The sequence below is a fragment of the Thermobia domestica genome, chromosome 2, assembly GCF_964235325.1.
Source record: "Thermobia domestica chromosome 2, izTheDome1.hap1.1, whole genome shotgun sequence".
NCBI lineage: Eukaryota > Metazoa > Arthropoda > Insecta > Zygentoma > Lepismatidae > Thermobia > Thermobia domestica.
In genome coordinates, this window is record NC_137455.1 from 385,374,670 (window position 1) to 385,398,342 (window position 23,673).

Below are 23,673 nucleotides of genomic sequence, written 5' to 3' on the forward strand. Positions count from 1 at the left end.
GTAAACCAATTGTCAGTAAATATTTTATAGTTTTTGTGTTTTGGCACTCCTTCACATAACTTTAACACTATGTCCCCACTGATACCAAGTTTCCCGTCAGTATTTTGTAACGTACCTTTGCCACGATAAATTTCAAAATCGTTGATAATCCCACTTGCTCCCGCTCTAGCAAACACTTTGATTCCCCATTTGTGTGGTTTATTTTTTATGTACTGTTTCAGTGAACTGTGTCCTTTGAATGGTATAAGCAATTCGTCAACTGAATTGTATTCCTCACTTTCAATTTTAGCAAAATTATCTCTTATTTTATCAACGAAGGGCCTAACCTTGAAGAGTTTGTCATAATTAGGATCATCACGCGTTTTCATTTTGCTATTGTCGTTAATATGGAAATAATTTCGAAGTTTGTCAAACCTATTTCGCGACATAACATTAGCAATAGGAGGAAATCTTGTGTCACTTGCCCAATACATACGGTAACTTGGCATCTTCACAATACCCGCCATTATGTGAATACCTAAATACTGCTCCATTTCGGCAGTGTTTGTGTTCAATGAGCTACCAGTTTTTTGAGTAGAGTATAAATTTGACTGTTCTACAAAATTTTCTACGATATCGTCACTTAACATCATCTTAAAATATTCGAATGGCGTTAAATTTTCAGGAGGATCCGAAAAAGTTACATTACAATGTGAGTCGACCTCATCAATGTCTTTCACTCGCCACCGAACGTATCTTCTGGTATCATTTGGTATGTCTGAAGTGTGCACGTCAATATGAGAAATTTCTGACGAACTACTGTTGCCTTCCGATCTCAATCTTGTTGCTAAAGGAATGTCATCAACGTCATCCTCTTCAATGTTTGGTATCTCAACTTCTATTCCTGGTATGGCTAAAGAGGAACTTGAATCAGGTTGTCGTACTTCTTTCTCTACGGTGGCCTCTTCATCAGATGAGTCTTCAAGTTCTGCATCAGATACATCACCTTCCAACAGAACTATTATCTGATTGTCTCCCAGTAACTGGTGCCCACGAATCATCTGCAATGAAAAGTAAACCTAACGTCATAAATATATGGCAAATATGTTTCAGAAAACTGAACACATTAATGTATGCAAAGCAGTAACATGTTTTACATCAATATCTTGGCCAACTAGCATGAATAAAGTGACAGAAACCAGTGACAAACGAGAGCTACTAAAAACTTTACAATTGTTCTATTGCAAGAATATCATTATTCCAAATAACTATTTCTATTGAAAAACTGAATTTTAAAGCCTATAGCAACTTTGGCTTAGGCCCACGGGATTTCGGGAAAGGACATGCAAGCTGCGTTTGAGTATGAATTATATCTTAAGTACCTACAATTAAATATAACATTATACTTATTTGCATAACGCTAAATTTATGAAGTGGCCAGACCACCAGAGTCACCTACTAAATACGCCACTGTTACTCACAACCCAATTACAAGGTGAAAATGGAAATTGGAAAACCTAAAATATCTATATATTACATCATAGGGCTCTGCATTAAGTATCTGCAGGCTAAATTTCCCAGTTCTATTAGAACAAAAGGGTATACTTTACAAAACGTACTCAAAGAAGTTTCAAAATACCTTTCTTTATATGCTACCGTTACGTATACAGAGGACGAAACTGACTTTTTTTTAGGTATTTCCTGAGAGAAATTTAATAGAACTACACTGAACAGGGAAATTAACACCTCGTTTCTAAGCAAATATTTCTTACGGAATTCGTCTCCTAAATATTGTCAGAAAAAATACGTATGATTTTTGTTTCATTATAGATTTTTTAATCCTTATAATATGACCGATGATGCCAAATGGAATCATCAATATTTACACTCACATTATATATTATAAATGAGTTTTTAATCATTCATTTCTAATATTAAAATAACAAACGTTATCTTAAAATAAATATCACTGTACAAAACACCAAATATAAGCTGACACTTACCTTCAAGAACAATAACAAAACTCCTGTGCATGAGGGCCACGTGTGTACGATGCAGTCTTCCATAAACTAATCAGATAACGCTGCCCGATATTATTTTGTTTGCTCCAACCAATGTTGCCAACACACAATTGAAAGCTTAAAGAAACATCACTGATCCCAAGCGTTTGCATTGGGCGTTCAGTATGTACACAGAAAATTGTAATAAATTATGATGCCATTTGGAATCATTAGCCCGGAGAGGGTTAAACAGTACTGAAGAGCACATTTTAGTAATTGTTTCAGTTTATATCCAACATCTGAATAAGAAAAGGGTTTGATTTAAGTGTAATTGAAAAATGTAACGTAGGCTATAAAGTTAACATTTTCTAAAATTTTATTTTTATTTTCAATGGACTAAGAAAGCAATAATTGACTAATTCATAGTATGTAATGATTATCAAATTTGAGTAAATGTTTCCACGACAGTTTCCAGAAGGCAGCAGACAGGTGGAATGAAAATAGATATATATATATATATATATATTTAACCCTCGGTGGTCACAGGTCTTAGCAGACCCCAGAGAAATTACTGTTTTTAACTTTCTTATCCATGTAAATTCAATTGGTAATATTGCATGTTATGGCTAGTATGCTGCATCTATCACAGAATAGAAAAAAAAGAAAAACTTTAAATAAGACAGTTTCTGGTTTCCAGTGTGACTTTCGTGTCAAAAAAAGTCACCACGGAAGGTTAATGAAAAGAGCATGACTGCCACTCGGAATATCGTAAAATTTAGGCACTATTTTTTAATGCAAAAGAGTTGCACTTCATCACCAGAAACATTTTGTAAACGACAATGGGTCTGTTTTAATTCAAGAAAACCGAAACCTCTTTGCAAAATGACAGCTTTGCAAACACTCATCTTGCAGTTTTAAATTTTAAGATGGAGAAATGTGAATCAAATTTGTACAAAATCTTCCCAATTTTTCGCTTTGAAGTTTTGACATTGCATGTGTTTTTATTATTATTATTATTATTATTATTATTAATAATAATAATAATAATAATAAAAGAAAAAAAAGAAACCTTGCAAATTGCAAAGCGCGGCTTAAAGGTGGAATTGGTCCCAGTATGGCTCATCATTGTGGAAGACTGCGTTGTCGTTAGAACATCTATACCGTAGAATGCACCTGTGTCAACATAATCACTGGCAGTAATGTTGCGCGGTGGCTCAGTGTGTTCATCTCCGGTGCTTGGGGTCCCTGGTTCGATCCCAGCTCACACCGTGTGGACTTTGTGGTAGGCAAACATCGTTCTCGTGGGTTTTTCCAGTTTCCTTCCACTTTTTTCATTCATTTCTCATCATCACCGTCTCCTTTAGCTTCACCGGCATAACCGTGGGACATGAAACTTAAAAGATTTCATATCATTTCACTGGCAGTAATATGTCTTGCATATTTTCGGAATCCAAGCAGGCGCAAGGTCAAAGTGGCCTAGAGGTAGTGTTGCAAGCGGACAACTCAAAACTGAAAGCACCACCTGTCAGTATCTTGGTCAGTTTTTAGTTGCAGTAAAGGTTAGTGCTCAGCATCAGATATGTGAACTATTGCTGGAAAAGTTCAGAGTATGGTGGCGATAGCAACTCACATGTGTCATGCAAAAGGGAAAGGTGGAGTGAACTACGGCATAGCAACTCGTGTTCCGGAAATTCCATGCGGGTTATATAAATGTTGAAGATAGCATAACATGCCATTGAACGAAACTCGTCCACCAGCACACGACGATTCAGACGAACTCGGCATGTCCCAGTCCACTGTAGTGAGTCACCTCCACGGATTTGGGAAAACCATCAGGGGCTGTCGCATTATTCAACGTAAGTTGACCGTATCTTAGGCCCAGAAGAGAGTGCATGTTTGCCGACAACTGCTGCAATCCACGTGATGTGCGTGTGCAGAGACGGATGCGGCGAAAAATTTTTTTTCTTTCTTTGAAATACCCGAATGTGCAGAAGTAAGTATTGAAGACTAATGTTATGCTCTGTGGTGGAGCTAATCCAGTAATTCGTCATGAATTCGTTCCTAACGATCGTGCCATCACTGTCGACCTTTATCTGGAACAGTTGGAGTAAATGTGCGCTTCATTACGCCAAAGATAACCTGCATAGGTGAACGGAAAGTGCCCCTTGCTACTACAGAATAAAGCAAAGCACTCTAAAACGCAACATGAAATGTAAGAACTTGATGAATCGAATTGTCACTCCTAGCATACAATCTTGATCTTAACCCTCTATATTATTAGCTATTTTGGTTAATGGCCCATTTCCTGAAGTCGCGATGCTTCTAACTAGCAGGAGATGAAAACTTTACCTCTAAGGACAATAGGTGGTTTCAACGTGAAATCGAAGAACTGGTAGGAAGATGGTTCCAGGCAATCCAGCACGAGGGGCTATACTTCGAATGTTAATCTGCTTTCATTGTACTGAAATAGAGGTGTGTTGAGTATCAAAATATTGAAGACTAATGACTTCTACTTGTAATACCACGTACTTGCGGTTCATACCAAAATGCAGATCTTTTTGATAACTGTATATTTTGATCTGCCGCGGGTTCTATAGTTATCGCATTGGACATTGTTTCTGTTGATCTACTTAAACTACTGGCGATCTTTGATGTACACAACTTTGCATTGAAAATAAGTCTTCAATTTCACACCAACGTCTGTTGTCACCAATCCGTAATTGCGCCGCGTACAATTCATTATCCAAGATAACTGTAACAGTGCTAATCAGTGGCGTAGCAGCTGCCCCCGCAACCCCCGCAGTGCGGGGGAGCCCCGACATATAGGGGGCCCCGAAGTCTTGCGATGAATAAAGATTTAAAGAAGTAGAACTTCAATCTTACTTCTATCGGCTTTACAACTAGGGCCCCTTCTCTATACTTTGCGGGGGGGCCCGCAAAAGTGTGCTACGCCACTGGTGCTAATATTCTAGTTTTTATTTATACAAAGATCACATGGTCCAGTACATAAGTTTCCATTATTTTAGTCTTCTATCTGTATATTATACTTCGTAAAAGAATAGCTGGGTTGAAGATCTTGTGCATAATTGTACCTTTGCTAAAGAAAGCAAGATAGGTTTTGTGAAGACGTTAGCGACCATGTAAAAACATGAAGACGCGCTGTTTCTGTACCTTGTATGTGTTAAAATCAGACGGAAGTAATAAATCGCATTGAAAACTGGGAAGTACAGTAACTGCGTTACTTCCCCTGTGGTAGTGCGTATTTCTTTTCGATTCTAATATGAGTTGGCTGCGATAATACTATTATTATTAGAATCTAGTCCTCTAGCTGAGGAAATAAAACCATTTCTGAAGTGTACTTACATTTTATGTTAATGCATGATGGAACTAGTTGTTCTGGAAGAAAGGTAGTAGAATGAATGAACCGCTTTATCATTTAAGTGTTTCCAGGTATTCATTATCAGCAGTAGCTTATTTCTTTCTTTCTTTTTAGTGCAAAGGTCACATTCCATCAAGGGCAAACGAATTGATGTGAAGAAAGCATTGAGTAAAGCTGAGATGGCTAACCTTCAGAGGGGTGGAGGTCCTGGTGGACCTGCGGGAGGCCGAGGCCCTGCACCTGGTGGTCGAGGTGGAGGCGGTGGTGGCCCTTGGGCAGGAAGAGGAGGCAATGACTGGAATGGTGGTGGTGGTTTCGGAAACAACTGGGGAGGTAAGTAACAATTTAAAAGAGCCTATGATGTGATAGGATTGGATTTCAATGCAGCTATTATTAGGGTTGTCATTGGTGACAGGCTAGATATAATGGATGTAGTTTCAGCAGGGAGAGGTGATCCCGTATTTCAAGTTTTCCAATTGACATGTAAATTGTTGGAATTCCTTGAATTACTGTGCACACTTTCATACCCGACCCTTCCATTGTTTGCGTACATTGAGACCTGCGGATTCGAGAAATTAGGAATATTGAGGTTGAAACACTTACTAAAAATGACAGTTCCTGTAATATAACTGAAAGTAAAAGGTTAAATTGGATTGAAATTAGTGGCCATGAGTTCTGTACATTTGAAAGTTTATTTTGGAGAATAATCTGATATTGGCTTCCTCAGCCGTGCAAGTATGCTGCTGTTGAAATTTTCCTTGTAAGGAAGCAGAAATGAATTTGTATATTCATATGTAATATGGGATATTTGAGTATTGAGATCGCTCCTAATTTGGAATATCGAGATAATGCAGATATTTTCCACTTCCAAAACCAGTATTGTAGATATTTGGAAATTAGTTCGTGAATGGTCGTTACAATTGGTATTTATCCTTAAATACAATCCTCTAAAAAGAAAGTAAAATAAAGAAAACTTGGAGATTTTTAACAGTAATCTTTGTATTAACATGAAAATTCCGTTATACTTAACCTTGTTAAAATCTGAATCTGAAATATGTTTATCGTGGTTTGAAGTTTCAAGTAACTACTGGAATTTGGCCCTTATGAAACAACTAATAGTGCCTTACCTATTTTGATCATTCAATCCAGGTGGTAGTGTTTTGTAATACATATTCTTAAGTGTATCTGAACCGCATTGTTAATTACTTGCGAATTGAGGCAGAGTTGACCATAATACAACAGGAATCCCGTCTAATAGTTTTCAGTGAGTCGTTTAAAGTTATAAAATGTACTAAATACTGCAGAAGAGTGCCGATATAATGGTAGTTTTGACTCATACTGATATGGACTTGAATCCTGATCATCTGCTTGCTGGGTGATATTGCTCAAGTTGAATTATCAGCGATATAACGGCGGTCTGTTCTTGGCACTATTCTTTAATGCTAGTAACAACCCAATATTATTACGTAATGCATATGAAAATAGTGTATGTACAGTACGCCAGAACTTTACCTAAATATTATACATGTTGCGTTAACCACAAGCTCTTAATTCCTCATTGGTTAAGCAATAAAACAGCAAGCGGGATATCTAGGTTCGAGTCAAGCTTAACGCTGCTCATTCTTGCTCTGAAATTTTCTGAACCAGCTTTTTGAAGTATTTCAGTCTCTTAAAATGCAAGACAAACTGAAAAGACGGCGTTTTATATTAATATATTTTGTAATGGAGTTTTTTTTTTTTTAAACCTTAAGAGCAGTATTATAGCGTTCAGAAAACCTTGAACGGACTTTATACATCAACAATATGATGAAATTATTAACTTTAGAAGTGTGTTGGTAAAAGTAAACTTTGAGGAAAATTAGTTTATAGGCGATTTAGATATAAAGTAATTTGATCATTAGTTTAATGTATATACGTCGAATTAAGTTAGTAGTGTATGTAGAGGATATATAAATGGCGAAGCGCCACCAGTTGGAATTTCGATTGTCAGGATTGAATTTGAACGTATTTTCTATTGATTTTTAGGCAATGGCCCTTGGGAGAATCAGGGTCCCGGTGGGAATTGGAACCAAGGAGGCTCAGGCTGGGGTGGGAGTGGCGGTGGTTATGGCGGAGGTCAGTTTCATCAATTTCTTTTTCTAGTTTTTGCATTTAGCTGGTAGTCCCTAAAATCAGCTTGTGTTGCAGATTTGTAGTTTGGTAGCTGTTGCATGAGTAGATTGGTCTTAAAGCATGGTCGAGATATGGTAATGCTTTTTAGAAAAAAGATGGCTGCAGTTCTTCCGTTGCTGTATTGCATGCTTTTTTTAAAATTATTTTTTGTTATGCTTATTACCTAAGAAACCTGATCGGTGGATAAGTGTTGATTACTTGTTTTAAAATGTCGGTTTAGTTATTTCGTTACTCTTCGTACTGTTCCCATAAGTTGCTGTAAGTGCTGTAAAATCGCCACGGTATGTTAAAATGCATGATTTAAATGCCATCCCTGCTAACTCAATAGTGTAATCATGCTTTCAGTAAAATCTTGTATTAGCAGTGTCCACTGTAAGGCGTAGTCAGATCATAACTTGTTCTACGATTGGTATATAACAATTCTTAACTTGCTTGTTTCGTCATATTGACCAGTAAATGTGATTTGTTGTAGAATTGTTAACAAACTCTTGCGATACTTCAATGTACTTCATTTTTGACTGCTTGTATTGCGTTGTCTTTTATTCGCTTCGAAATGATTTGCTGATAGTATCTAAGCGGATAGTTGATGTACGAATTAGTCTAATATATTAACTTTGATTGTATGTGTGGTAAGTGTTTGAGGGCAAACGTGTCCATTGATAATATATAATCTTTAGCCTAATTTTTGAATGATAAAGCAGTGGAGGCCTTGTCCAATCTATCGTTGCGGTGGACCTAGCTGTGAAATGAAGTCGTCATATTTCTTTGGAAGAATATTGCCTAGGGTAACATCTCCAGTAATTGACATGTTAAGGTTTGCTTCTCAAAACTTTGGTAGCAGTTTTGCAGAAAGACACATCATCTAAGAATATAATAATGTTGTATGCAGTTCAGAATCTTGTTTTTAATTATAGTGTCATTACTAACACATGGCAATATCACCAGTTATTGACACCGTGTAAAGTATAAAAATCGAATAATTGAGTCTTTTCTAATTTTTTAAAAAAAAACTTAAAAGGGAGTTACCGTGGCCCCATATTTTTCAACATTTTTGGGTTTAAAATGTAGATTTCAGTAAGCTGTGTCCAATGGCATCACTTTGATTTCTGGAACTGACCATTTCAGGGTCAAATTAGGGGTCAAAAAAACTCGACCATTTGGGCAATGCGGACCAGTGACTGAGACAAAATGGGTCATTCTATTCGTATTCACATACATGAATAATTGATATGCCTTTTTCCCGAAAATTAACGAAAATCCAAGATTTTCATAAATTTTCGGGGTCAAAATAGAATTTTAGGGAAAGTGGACTATGTTATTCATGTACGTGTGAATACGAATCGAATGACCCATTTTGTCCCAGTCGGTCACTCACTCGCACTGCCCAAATTCCCGAATTGGCGTTAAATTTTCGTGGTCAAAATATAATTTTCAAGAAAATAGCATATCAATTATTCATGTACGTGTAAATACGAATAGTGACACCCGTTTGGTGTTAGTCGGTCACTGGTCCACATTGCCCAAATGATCCCACTTTTTGACCCCTAACTCAACCTTGAGCTGTCAATTCCAGAAAAGTGATGCCATTGAACACAGTTCATCGAAATTAAATTTTAAATCCAAAAAAAGTCGAAAATTACGTGGCCACGGTAACACCCCTTTAACTTATTTTTTTAGTCAAACTGTAAATTTGTTTTAAATTTTCGGTAACTAGACCTAATACTGTACATTACTACTACTGGCAGTGTAAAAATATTGTTGCCAATGAGCTTCAGGGCCCAAAGATGATAGTTTCAACAGAACAAATTTGATAGTTTCCTTAACATTATCAGGAGCAGAGTTCATAGTACAAACACTTCCTTGCAGCACCATGTGACTCAACAGAAATAAACTAGTAGGACAATCCATTGGGTACAACCTTAATTACCAAGGCATAGAGAAGTCTGATGGCTACTAACAGACGGCAGTAAAGGAACTTCCACTTCTAAATAATCTTATTGCAAACATTTTCAAAAGATATCAATTACTGGGGGTGTTACCCTATGGAAGTTTTTATATTGTCGCACCACCATTTGACAATTGAATCGCGGCAGCAGTAGGGTGGACATTATGTACACTGCTTTTCACCGGTGATTTAATATTCTTCTGCCGAGTAGCAAGGCTCTAGGGAAAAGTTGAAAGCATTGGAACTGCGAAGAGTATTCAGGAGTCTCTGAAACTAGTGAGAATTGTTTTTCGTTGATGCTTTAGCTTTCATAAGTTCATTGTAGTTGTGTGTTGAGCAGATATATGTATTTGTTTTTATCTACTGTAATGTATTTACTTAATCTATATGGAGATGTAAGTAATTTTATTAGGATGATATATTCTCAAAGTAGTTCGAAATTAGTCGGTTAACACTGGAATAGTCGAATGTTTAGTTTCGGGAAACTCGAATGTTCACTTTCTGCAAAATTTCAAAGCTTAATCGGGCTTGGTTCGAATCCCACGTTAAACTGTAGGTCCACTTTTCATATCCTCATTACTGAAAGGAATGGTAATCATACCTAATCGTTTTTTCCTCTGACAGCAAATTGTTGTGAATTTACACCAAATTATATTTTCCTTTAAGTTTTGTATACGTTGAACTTCAGAGATATATTTTCTTAAATTTGTGTAAGGAATTAATTTGATCTGTGGTGGATTATAAATTTATTTTTTACAAATAAAACCACCGAGCAAAGCATCGGCAATGTAACTTCGCCTTCACCATACACGTTTGCCGAAAGTGTTCAACAAGTATTAATATGTATTTGGTGCTTTAGTCAATTTTATCAGTAGTGTGATTAGATTAAGGTGCACCTAAACATCCACTTTCCACACAGCAGAAACTGTAAAATTTCAATAATTTGCTGTCAGTTGTCCGAATAGAGCTTTGAATTGTTGCAGGTGTTATCTGGAACTACTATCCGTCTGTGATATGAGTATTTCTCCGTCAAATTCTCATCGAATTTCAGGTAAGATTGATTGCCTTTCATCGGGAGTTTTTAGCTTAGTGTGATAGATATTCGAGTAATCACATACTATATAGAAGTTAATGTAGATCGTAGAAGGATCCCTAAGAGATAGAAGTTGAAATGTCAGGGCCAAACCAAAGATAATGCGATTTGACGGATGACAGTTCTTCCTGTATTCGGACACCAGAGAAAAATATGGATATGGAAACTAAAAATAATTCGCAGTAAAATATCACCAATTACAAACGTAAAGGCGCATCATAATGTCCAACTCAAGCATGTTAAACAGCTTAAGAATTTCGCACATATACGCATAGTTATCATGGGAAAATCACTCACATGAATCACAATTAACATGGAATATTTAGTAAAGTAAATTTAAAGATTATACATACTTACGACATGGTTTGGGAACAGTATAGCACTGGTAAAAATACTATGTGACATAAAAAAAAAAAAAAAAAAAAAAAAAAAAACTCCACTTCTGTGCAGAATTGATGGGCGAGGCTAATGCATGTTATTCGTGGTTAATACCAAGCTGCATAATAGGTTGGAGGCCAAAGGATGCCCCCTAAGTTGCAATAAGCCCCGAACTCTGTTTAAAAAAAAAAAAAAAAAAAAAAAAAAAAAAAAAAAAAAAAATCATAACTCTCGAAAGGATCAAATTATGCAGTTTTTATTCACGCGTCGTCTACAGGTGCGTTACCAGCACTGTTGAAGTATCTATTAGTACTAAGTTGAAATCTACTGAACGAAAAGTTTCTTGCAGTCTCTGACAAAACTGAGAATAATGACTATTGTCTATGAATAAAAGAATTGAGAAAAAGCACTTGCACCGAATAAGTTATTCCAGTGCACAGAAACTAGTCCCAATGGGCCAGTTTCACTAAAATAGAGTATTGTACTTCAATGGCAAAGAATTTAACATTAGAATCTATGTATTCCAGTAATCACATTAATAAAGGAGATTAGGAAATGCCTTACATAGTCTTACAAGTACCAGTTAATTATAACTGTTAAGTGCATTGTCAATATTCTCTATTCATAAGCTAACTTTACCGAAAGACTATTAATTGTTTGTTAAAGATTTTACTACTTCGTCCACACACAATAGAAAATCGTATGGAGTTAAGATCTTGGAAAAGAATGATCCTAGAACAAGTTTGTATTTATTTTGAAATCTTTGAACTTTTTGGCCACCATTTTGTACAAATTTTAATAATTTATTTCCGCACAATATGTACACAATTTGTACCAACCCTGTATTTACGGGATTTTAAAACTAACTTCCATATAATGAAATCGAATTATGTATTTGAATATTTACTAAAATTTTCAATATCATTATTCCGGTTTTTCTAATTTCTTTGTGTATTAAGGCCGATTCTTAGCTGATACATATCAGAATCCTTTATTTCAATACTGAAAAGGAAATCTAGACAAGGACTGAGATAATATTTAAAAATTTAACAAATATATAATTGGCTTTATTAAATGCAAATATTTTAAAATTTTTGAGTACTTGGTTGACAAATTTCACTATCATGGACTAATAGGTTTGACAAAAAATGTTCATGCGGAAATACATTATTATAACTATATAAGGCATTTTCAATATCTAGCGTTATTAATGATTACGGAATACATAGATTCTTTGCCGTTGAAGTAAAATACTCTAGTATGTGATTGGCTGAACATAATTACAATTTAAGGTAAAAACCATCCCGGTGAAAGGCAGTCGTCAATAATTTTGCGTAAAATATTGATTAGAATTAAGGAGAAATATTGTCAACATTTTCAGGTTAGTATTACTTTACGTCCAACCTGTAGTGTTGACAGCGTACTTCAGTTGTCATGCAGTTAATTTTTCATACATGGACTTCGTCGTATCAATCTATCCTGGACTAAAGTTTTTGGTGTGTATAATTCAGTCTCTCTAAATTTGTTAGGCGGCGGTGGCGCCTGGAGCAATGATAACTTCGGAAGCAACTACCAGCAGGGTTATGGTGGAGGACCAATGCGAGGAAATTTCGGTGGTGGCAGACCAGGCCCATACTCAGGTATGAAAACTTAGTCATAAGTATTTGGTACAGGTTATACTACATATAGTACTTAAGTGTGTTAGGATTATGAATGAAAGATTATGGAAAGTTAATCTGTTGTAACTGCAGATAGCAATCTTACTGCAACTGAACTTTAGTGAATATTGATTTCCACCAGTTGGGGGTAAGAGTTAATTCTAGTATTTTTCTGTATCTGAAAAAGATAGATCGAAAAATAATTCTTAAAAAGAATTTCTGAAGCATCTGAGAATTATCAAAATATGCTAAAGATAAAAATAGTTTTCGTTTTAAGTCCCACGTTGTATATAATTCATAAATTTCTGCAAACGACAGTAGATAGGTCCGGTTTCACTTAATGCAAGATCTACTAAAAGGGTTATTTATCGTTTACTTCCACAGATTTAACTGTTTCTTGATGTTCACAGGTGGTGGCGGCGGTGGTTTCGGTTCCTCAGGGGGCTTTGGCGGTGGAAGAAGATACTAATTTCGTGCGCCCCGTCTCATACGAGCTGTATAAATTTTTTGTGGTGAGACTTTTATTCATATATTGACTAGTTCCGTAGTTTTAGGTTTTTCAGATTTATTTACCATTATAGGATTCGACATAATCGCATACAATGGTATAATAAATTACGTGAGAGTAGTAATATGTAACGTTAACAATGTTTGGACTGAACTATATCTTATGTGAGTAGGTAGTTTCCGCATTGGAGTTATTACATTTACTCGTACAAAGTGAAGTAAAGCTTGGTTTTTGCATCCTCTGTGCATAACATGAACGGATTACTGTAAGTGATCTTCATTCCTTTGTAAGACGCGAATATCACGTAAATCACGAGGTCACGTGTTTTTCAGGCCTTTCATCATTACATTAAGAACAATTATATCGAGTGAGACCACTAGAAAATTGTACCTCGTCATTATGTAGTAAAGTGGACGGAACAATTACCAAGGATACGGATAGTATTGTGAATACGTGGGAAGATTTTTCACAATTTGTTAAACACGCAACTGAAAGTGATGTTAGTAAAATGAAATGCATACAGCAGAATCTATCCGAACAGAAATAAATATTGCTATATATATATAAAATAGTTCGATAGTCAAGTCTTGGGGTGTAGACGAAATTCCCTCTTGAGTTAATTTTAACTGGAGGGAGATGTGAAAATGTGATATAACTGATTGTAATAAACGTAATTATCGGAGCCTCTCTTGTCTGCATCCTATTAAATCTTTTCAAACATTGTCAGCAATATTGGTCCCATACGCAGATGAAATCATTGGAAATTCAGATTTAGGCGAAATCGATCAACTGTCGACCAGATATTTACTATTCACCAAATACTCGAAAAAAAATGGCAATACCAAAACATCCCATTATTTGTTGAATTCAGAAAGGCCTACGACTCGGTTAGTTAGGAGGTAACATCGTACATATTCTTACCGAATTTGGTATACCAAAATGCTAATTGAGTTATGTTTAAATGAAACCTGAAGTAGTCCGAATAAGGAAATACTTGTCACTGTGTTTTCACATCCAAAATAACCTGAAACCAGCAATCGTGGCCTACATATGAAGGAAGGATTAAGGTAGCGTGCTGTAACTTCAGTTTGAGGTGGCAGCAGCATTAACTCGCTAGTGCTTCCATCTAGTATGGATCGCGCTAAAGGAGTCTGTCACCTCTAGTTCTTTCGTTGAGCACGTTGAACTTCGTTGCTTTAAGTTGAAGGAAGTGTGTGGCAAGCGACTAGATATGAGTATTTTTCAACTACTAACAACTGAATTATGGTGTATGAACTAACATGGAAGTCGAATGAACATTAGCTAGCAAGTTCTGTTGTTCATTAAAGTGGCCGAAATCATTTTTCGCACGGTTTACTCTCTCAACCACGGGAGGTGTAAAAACTTTACAGGCGTCCCTCGTGCCCTATAGGAATTCTGCCTCTGTGCATGCTAAAAGAATTTGGGATATTAATGTTGGCAAAGGCCACTTCCTCTTCCTTGCGTTTTTTCTCGTTCGTTCGTTCGTTAAAATCAGCACTGTTCCTGGGATAAGAATTATTTACTTGCTGTGCTGCCGTCTACTGATGAAAGTAACAATTATCGAGATTTAAATGGTTTGAACAAGCACGCTAAATGCCACTAGTATTAGGTGCACAAAAGCGTAAGTTGAATGATACCAGATAGACTTACGCTGACGGTATTAGTTTGATGGTATATATACGTAAGGACAATAGAAATGCAGAGAAAACTAAGTGCATGGGAATTTGCTGTGATCCTAATACAACAAATTATTACGTTAAACTATCAATTATAACTTTCAACTGAGTGGCACTTTCAAATATTTAGGATCAAATATATCCACGAAGAAGAGTTAAATTCTGAGGAAACGGGGAATTCGTCTCCTTGTGTTCGAACTCTTTTTGTCTTCGCAGACTCCCTTAAGAATTTGAAGCTTAAAATATATAAAACGATTATGTATGTTATGCTACGTGATTGTGAAACATGGTCGCTGACTTCGAAAGAACACAGACCGAAACTATTTGAAAATCCTGGTGGAGGCAAATAGGATAGGCGAGGAAACTATTTGAAGCAAGAGTAACAGAAATGGAAAAGGGCAGAAGCTGCATAATTTAGCAAACCTGCTACAGTTGACTAAACCTTGTTAGGACCATTTAAATCTACGAGGGCTAGTCAAGAAAGACTTGGACTGATTTTTTTTCTAGGCAATTTATTATTACTCAGCAACAGGCACATGATCCTTTTCAAAGTAGTCCCCGCCCATTTGAATGCACTTTTTCATTCGAGTCTTCCAGTCCTTAAACACGTGTCGCAGGCCATTCTTTGAGAGGTCCTTCAAAACCGCCTCCGATGCCTTCAGAACCTCGGAATTATCGGAGAAGCGGCGTCCACGCAGTCTGGATTTTAGGGCAGGGAATAGAAAAAAGTCGCACGATGCGGTAGGCGTCTCCACCATCCTCAAACCTTTGCAACAGCTCCCTGCAAGTCTCCACTCGAACGGCCTTCTGCTCTGGTGTCAGGAGTCGCGGAATCCATCGCGCACACACTAGGCTCATGTGGAGGTGGTCATGCAAAATTTTGAAGGCACTGCCATGAGATATGCGTAGTGCGGCTGCCAGATCGTCGATACTGATGCGGCGATCTTCTCTAACAATGACTGCTGCCGTGTTAATGTTCACCTCAGTAACAGCTGACGCTGATACACCTGGTCCACCAGCTTTCGTGATTGTCATTCGGCCCTCTTTAAACTCTTTGAACCACCAGAACACGGTACTTCGTGGCAGAGCGTCATCTTTGTAGGCTGCTCTCAACATTCCTAGAGTTTCTGTTGCACTTTTCCCCAGGCGATAGCAGAACCGTATAGCTGCAAATTGTTCATCTCGTAATGACTCACATTTCTTCTACAGGCGACTTCTAGAGGCGGCGCAGAACATCACCTGCAATAAAAAGTCGTGGTTACCAAACATGCAATGATTCCTTAACAACATTTTATATATATGCACAGCAAGACCCACCCTACTTGTATGCCAAACTATGAAGCTCCAGCGTTAACAGAACTGTCGGGGAAAAAAAATCAGTCCAAGTCTTTCTTGACTTGCCCTCGTAGAATGCTCAGATGGGGTAGGCCATGTAGCCAGAATGGGCGTAGAAACCCTTTCAGGATTTTGACTGGAAACCCAAGTTGAAAAAAACCATTAAGACGACTTAGGCTTGGATCGGAAAGCATTAAAATAGATCTCGGAGAGATAGCACTACAAACTAGAAACTGGATCCAGTTGGCAAAGGACAGAAATTAGTGGAGAGCTTTTGTGAACCTTCTGCATAGGCGGAGCTATGGGGAGCATTGCCACCCCCAACTTTTTGACAAAAAATAAAAATGCCACTTATAAAATCTTTCAATTCTCATTTGTATTTACCGTGCCCCCCTAGGAGACAATTCTTAACTCCGCCCATGACCTTCTGATACCATAGGCTCTTGGTAACAGTACAGAAAATGCTGCTAAATATTCTGTACAAGTCAAGATTAAGACCTGGAAGCTCTCCAATTAAGGAAGATAAATGTTACTTCCATAGTTTAGTTTCAACTCAAGATAGTCGCATCTTTTTCCGTACTAACGCACAGTCCCAGCTTAAGGTTGGTTTAAAGGGACAAGTTTTGTCGATAGATATCGCTAGTCTTTTTATTTTTCATATTTTTTACTCTACGAAATTTCACGATTTCTCTAAACAAATTTCAAACTACAGACTTCAAATTTTTAGAGAAGGAACTTCATAACCTATCGAAGGCAACAATCCGTACCGATTTTTTATTTAAAGTTTTCTTCATTGTTGAAGTAGTATATTGTTAGATTTGAATATTCAATTTCAAAAATTAAACTATTTCAACAATGAAGAAAATTTTAAATAAAAAAATCTGCACGAATTGTTCCCTTCGATAGGTCATGAAGTTCCTTCTCTAAAAATTGGAAGTCTGTAGTTTGAAATTAGTAAGAGATATTGTAAATTTTCGTGAAAGGTAAAAAATACATGATATGAGGACTGTAGTAACATCTGTCGGCAAAACATGTCCCTTTGAACCAACCTTAACAGCAATAAAGTGCTTAAATGAATTGGTTAAGTTAATGTAGTTTTAGATAAGCATGTGATAAAAATATATTCCAAGCCATTGCAACTTCGAGAACAATATAATATCTGTGCGTGACTGAAAATAAAGATATATGAATAGAGCGTACATTAAATAAGTTCTTAATTTTGGTGTTATTGCATTAAGAGGGGTGTAGACAATAGATATACTATACCACTAGTCGTAGATTTGTCACTATATTTGATCGAAGAACAGTCAAGAACAATCAATTTTGGGAAAAGATTCAAGGATTTTTTTTTTCTTCAATATTTTTCAGTATTCTCCCATCTGAGCTTCATTATGTAACGGCAAACTGCAGCACTTGCAATTTCGAAATGATTTGTTGATTTCAGGTGTTCCGAGTCGTAAGCATTTTACCCGACTGATCAATTTGGAGTTCTTAGTCTGTTCGTGTAGAAAGTTCAAAAATAAATTGTTTCGAATGTTCAGAATTTACGTAAAAAGATTTTTAATTTTTTTTATGAGGGGGGGTAAAGGTGGGGAAACCCGTTCGGTTCACCCTTTAGTACTCGGAATATTTCGTTGCGTGTCATAATTTTCTTGATTTTTATTTTTATTCCGTATTTTCCATTTTTTTTAGTTCCGTTTATTTTGACTTCTGTATGCCTTTTAGTAATTTTAATTCTTAAAATCCTTTAAGTTGAATAATTGGTTTTCCACATTCTGATTGTATCTATTTACAGATCGTTTGACTTTATTTTCCAACTCCTCTATTTCTGCATTATCAGGTCAGAAGTTGTTTGAAGCTCGTAGTTCATATTGATACGAGAATGGCAAAACGTATGTACGATTTTTCTTGCAAATTTCAACCTTATGAATTGAATTTAAAATACTTTCAATACACTGACGGGGATTTTTAATGGTTATAATTTTTTTTTTTTTCAACATGTAGATGTCAGTATGACCAACTGCCAGAGAAGCAGAAAGTGACATAACTGTCCTCATATTTGATTCATATGGTTGAAAATCGCTTGTCGATATAACTGTACATAAGGTTTTACTATTTTTGTATAGATATATGAAAATTCGTGGTACTACCATCTTCAGTTGAATTGGCCTCGTATGATTCTGATTTTAGGCCATGGGACTTGGCGAAAAGTCTTGTGTTAATATATTCGGGTTGAGTGAAACCCCAAAACCAGTAAAATAAGAAAGAATTCCGTGAGAAAGCAGCACTACACACTTTGAAGTCTTACAACTGACATTACAGAAGCACTTTGCTTTTACAAGCACAAAGAAAAAAATGAATTGACATTTAAAATTGAAAGATGGGATACATCTCTGAAAGTCTTAATTCGTGGGGATCATTTTCTGTAATTCAACAAAAACAAGATTAAATGACTATTCGAGTAAGTTTTCATATAGGTTAGAGGTAATTTTTACTTTCTCTTATATCTTCAGTATTAAACGAAGACACGTAATTTTAACTAAAGAAAATTCCTATTCTTTGGTTCAATTCTTTCATCGTGATTGCTGATGTAAATTGTAGAATCAGTTAGTACAATTAATATTCTAAAACTCTTCATGTTCATATTGAATTTTGTTCATTTAGTACTTACTGTATAGGTTAAGGAAATTTAAGTTTCCGATGAATAAGTATTTTGTTTATTGACCTGTAAGTGTACTTGAAGATTGTCTAAATTACAGGAGTGCAAAAGAGAAGGGTAACCTTTATATAATTGTAGCAAATGTAGATTTCCTATGATTTTTTTTCGCAGGTAACGCGAGATGATAGGTTAATTTTTAATTACGTTTAAAACATTATTTTAAAAGTTAGTTTTGTAGATAGTGGATAGTTTTATAGGAATTACATATAACAAAAGCTCCATCGCTAAATTGTGTATGAAATGTTAAACAGTTTTAATATTAAAAACTTTAAAGTGTTTATTTACAGTTGAGATATTTAGAATTAGGATAGATTAGTCTCTAATTACGTGTAGTTCAGTATTAACTAAAGATCTTTACTAACCTTTTTATGCATTTTTAAACCTTAGGTACCTATTGATAACAAGCGATAGACAACAGTCAGGTGGGCAGGGCAGACAGGTTAAAACAGGCTAAGGCTAGTCAGTCAGCAGATAGCCAGATAGTTTTTCCCACCTTCCATACATCAGTCTGGACCAGGAATAGGACCAACAGTAGGCCTCAAGCTGTAGTGAGATGAAGACTCAATTCAGGATGTGTTGTGATCAGTGTTTTGACCAATTCATCGGCATACGAAAACAATTTTTTCTTCAAAGTATTAATTTTAACGTTTCTTGATAGGATAGTTCTTAGTATATGCAAACATCATACGTAGGTAGGTGTTGAATTTAAATGTTGACTGTGGGCTATTAGAGAAAGATTACACTTAAATGATTTTTTTTTTTTCTTGTGTCGTTTTTGTTCGTCTAATACACTTATGGATGACATGTGAAGGGATGTAATATATCAGATTAGACAGTTTATATTAAATCAGCGGATGGTTCAATCTAGACTGCGTTATATACACAGTGAACATTAAATATATTCGTGAGTTGATAACACATTGTATCTTGTACAAATAATTCTTCTTGGCATTACAGTTTTGAGGCCCCTTGTGATTTGTCAGTTTTTAATTTCCCTTCCCGTGCAAGTTCTAAATGTGAAAGGACATTTTTTTAATTTTATGACGCAGATACTTAAATTAGTTCAAAAAAATCTTGTAAACTCGAATAATTGTGCTGGACAATTGTGTTCTTACGTCGTAGGTGAAAATTTAGTCATTGTACTAAAATTAAACTGTAATCCACAAGCGCTGATACGTCAGCCTTGTAAAATTAAAGAAAATGTAGCTTAGTGAAAAATTAATATCAGGTTGTTTAGGCATTTATGAAGCGTGGTTAGATGTAAAACCAAATCTGTTAGTTTCTAATTTGTGTAGACGTTTGGTTTTTATTTATTTAATGAAGTTTTAGAAATGCAGAGTTTGGTGTTTGAAGTATACTGCCCTCAGATTGAGATTTTATGTGTGAACATGACATTACACACTTAAACCAAAATGGCACTTAATCTGTTAATAGGTTTTCCAGTGTAATAGGTTTCAGGCAATAAAATTAATATTCTTTTCCAGCACTATAGAATTGTTCTGTCATTTCATACCAAGTGTAAATATTCCGTCCAAGCTTTTGCAGTTCGTTAATGAAGAGAAATGAGTAGATAGTTATAAAGTATTGATCCTTTTAACGTAATGGTAGTTAACCGATTTCCAAAGAATTGTATCATATCTGTCCTGAGGAATCATTGAGATGATAGCTGGTGCAATAGGTAGGTACAAGTGCATTGAGTAGGAAAATTGTAATGCACACTGTTTTTCACGTTTGATTTTCTTCAGGTGCGAGTGCTGACGAAAATAATTAAGATGAGAATAGCATTCCAACAAACAAGAATGCTTAAAAGGGGATCACTTCGATATTCAAGAGTTAGCCTGCACTTAATTTTATTTTGGAATGTTTAGTAATTTCACTTGTAAAATTTAAACTCCGATCAAGCAGTATAGCAGAAGCACACTAACACACATGTGAAAGTTAACTAGTGGGGTTCAATTTCAGATATGTATAATATTTCCATACGAACATCATGGCCGGTGATTGTAACTTGTTCCCCTTTGGCGTCTTAGGTATAGCAGTCACCTCATTTCTTTCTGCTTGTACGAGGGTAAGTCAATAAGTATCTGCAGTTATTTGCCACAAGAGTGCAATGCCTTTATATCATTTTTTAACGTAAGCACCCTGCTTTTCAATGCACCGCTCCCTTCACCTGTTGATCAGCTCTGGGAGAATCCTGAAGCAGACCAAACGGGTGGTAATCTGGTGTTACGAGATGAGGACTATGCAGGGTGCTCCAACAGCTCGAAACACAGCGTCTGAACAGTTTGGTATTGTGCGGCGGTATGTGGACGCACATTATGGTGCAACTCAGGAACACTTTCCGACAATCGACCTCTGGGTTTATTGCTAATTGCAGGATTCAACTTGCTTACCAGCATATTATACTTTTACTGTTTATTGTTGACACCTTTTCCAGGTAATGTTCCAGGATTGGCCCTTGAGTCCTGAAACACTGAGCATCACTTCTCCTGCAGAAGGTTGACTCTTGAATTTCTTCTTGATACGCAGTCCGGGTGCTTCCGTTCCATGTTCTGGCCTTCGATCTCTAGCTCAGTCATGAATCGAGTTTCATCTCCAGTGATTCGCCTGAGAAACGCTCCATCTTTGCTAGCTATGCATGGCGACATATGTAGAACCATGTATAGTTTGCATATGGGTTGCCACTTCCTTTTCTGTTCAGATTTAGGGCAAGGACTCGTTCAATAATGTCATCAGTTGTTGCTGTAGCTGGACGCCCTGCTTTTTTCTCATCCTTTACGTTCGTGCAACGAGTTTTGAACTGTTCAGTCCACTGGTAAACACTTCGCTGCAGCAACACATTGTCCGCGTATTGTGCTGAAGGTATTCTGTGAATTTCCGCTCCGGATACATTTTCAGACCACAAGAAACGAGTGACAACGCTGTTCTGTGCACATAGTGTGCGGGGGCTATCTTTACTTCGGAACAGCGCAAAGTGGACTGATGTGATAATGCTGCAACCTACCACAGGCGAAGTCAACTGTGAGACCTAGCGTCTGGTAAGCACACACTGCCGTAGAGCCAACCTGGAAAATATTGCAGTTACTTATTGACTTATCCTCGTAATTGTGTGTCACTGTAAGAAGCGCCGAAAACAGTGAAACTTAGATTAAAGCGAGTAAGGAAATTAGGCACTAGAGCTGTGTAGTTCACATTTAATGCTCTAAATGTAACAATTTCCAACCTTGTGTAAAACTATTGCCGTGTTCTATTATATTCTGAATTTATTGACCGTAGTCCATTTTCACCGCCTACCGTGGCAACATAACAAGTAGTAGTGTCACGTGAAGGAGTTCGGTTTGTGACTTGCTGTTGTGTATTGAAACAGAAGATGATAGTAATTTCGTACCACTTTGGTTTTAGTGTAAATAATACATCCTTGATTTGGAATGCTTAATTGCTAGCAGAAACTTAGTTTTTACTCCATGGCGATTAACGTTAAAACCGGAAATGATTAGTTTCTGACACTTCAGTTTGAATGTCACCTCCATCAGCGAGCTATTTCTAACTTTTGACCGTCTGCATCCTGGCTAAAATTTATAGCGATCCTAGACGGACTGGCTAAATATCAGTTTTGGTAACCCAAATTCCTTAATGGGATGGGGGATAATTATATACAAGGTTCACTTCCCTTAGCCAGGGAAATTAAAATGTGTTACGTATTTTTCCCATTGTTTTGTTTGTTACAGCTGCCCTCAGAAGAACACTAAAGAATCAAAAAGGTGATGAAAGCAACAGGCAAAAAGGGATATTTTTAATAAAAGAAGCACTGAAAAATATTAAGCTCAAACTTGGAAAGGGCAATAAGTTCTTTGTTTAAATATGCATCGTAGAGCATCTACAAGTTATTACTAGGTTTGTAGGTAATCAGTGATAGTCAAATTATATGATTGTTTATGGGTTACTCAGAATCCCGAGATATTAAGATAGTTTTGTACAAGTCTTTATTGTATTCCAAATACAGAAAGTTACTCAAGTATTTACACTATGAAGGTAAGTTTATGCTGTATTTGAGAAATGAAGAGCGTTGGACGGCTATGAGAATGGAGGCTTTTTCTTTTGTTCGCGTATCAGGGAAAGTTTCTTAGTGACTGAAATGCAGGGAAAAGTTCAGTATGAACTCTGATATAGTAGTCTGATAAATGGAAATTACTCATAGGTACATGAATGTATTTAAAAATGTATTTTCTCTTCTTGGAAGTTCTCTCAACGTAGTTTTGAGCGTACTTTTAATACGTGCAAATGTGCTCCCCTCCATGGCTGAATGCATAGCGTGCTGGTCGTCGTTGCGCGTGAACCTGGTTAAAGTTCTGTTGAAGTCAGTTTTTAGTTTTGAGCCATCTGCGTAAAGTCATTGAAAAGTTAACAAGAAAACAATAGTTATAGTTGCTGTAGGGCTCTGAGAATCATAGATTTGAATTATTTCTCCATATTCTGTAACATTTGAAATATAACAAACAATCGCATACCGAGTACGGCCCTTCAGTTTATCAAGGTTACGAATGTTATTAGAAAATACGTCTTTCACATATCCCCTACAAGAAAAAATAGTTATCAGGAGCGTGGTCGGGAATTAGCCCACCACAGTACGTCCATAAAATTTCATACCATGGTACTCCCTTCCTCGTATCCCTAACATGGTGGAGCACTATTCAATTAAGAATATCACATGAGCTTCCAATTTATGATTGGGAAATATCAGTTTTAAAGCGTATAGATTTCCTTTTACTGTTTCCATCTCGCTACGTGTGAAACTTGTGGCTTCACTTGT

The 23,673-nt window shown here is 36.4% G+C and overlaps 1 protein-coding gene across 4 annotated transcripts in view; it reads left to right on the plus strand.

The window, feature by feature from the left end:
• The window catches only part of Hrb87F (Heterogeneous nuclear ribonucleoprotein at 87F), a 36,021-nt gene extending 15,664 nt beyond the window's left edge, over nt 1-20,357 (plus strand). The window contains exons 5-9 of one of the 4 annotated variants that reach the window (XM_081749465.1): nt 5,473-5,691; nt 7,384-7,473; nt 12,476-12,586; nt 13,015-13,116; nt 19,251-20,357. In XM_081749465.1, the coding sequence (XP_081605591.1) occupies nt 5,473-5,691; nt 7,384-7,473; nt 12,476-12,586; nt 13,015-13,073 (479 nt within the window). In that variant the 3' untranslated portion in view covers nt 13,074-13,116; nt 19,251-20,357. The remainder of the gene's footprint in view (nt 1-5,472; nt 5,692-7,383; nt 7,474-12,475; nt 12,587-13,014; nt 13,117-19,250) is intronic. The other 3 variants (XM_081749466.1, XM_081749467.1, XM_081749468.1) reach the window with 3 other exon arrangements.
• The last annotated feature ends 3,316 nt before the right edge of the window (nt 20,358-23,673 follow it).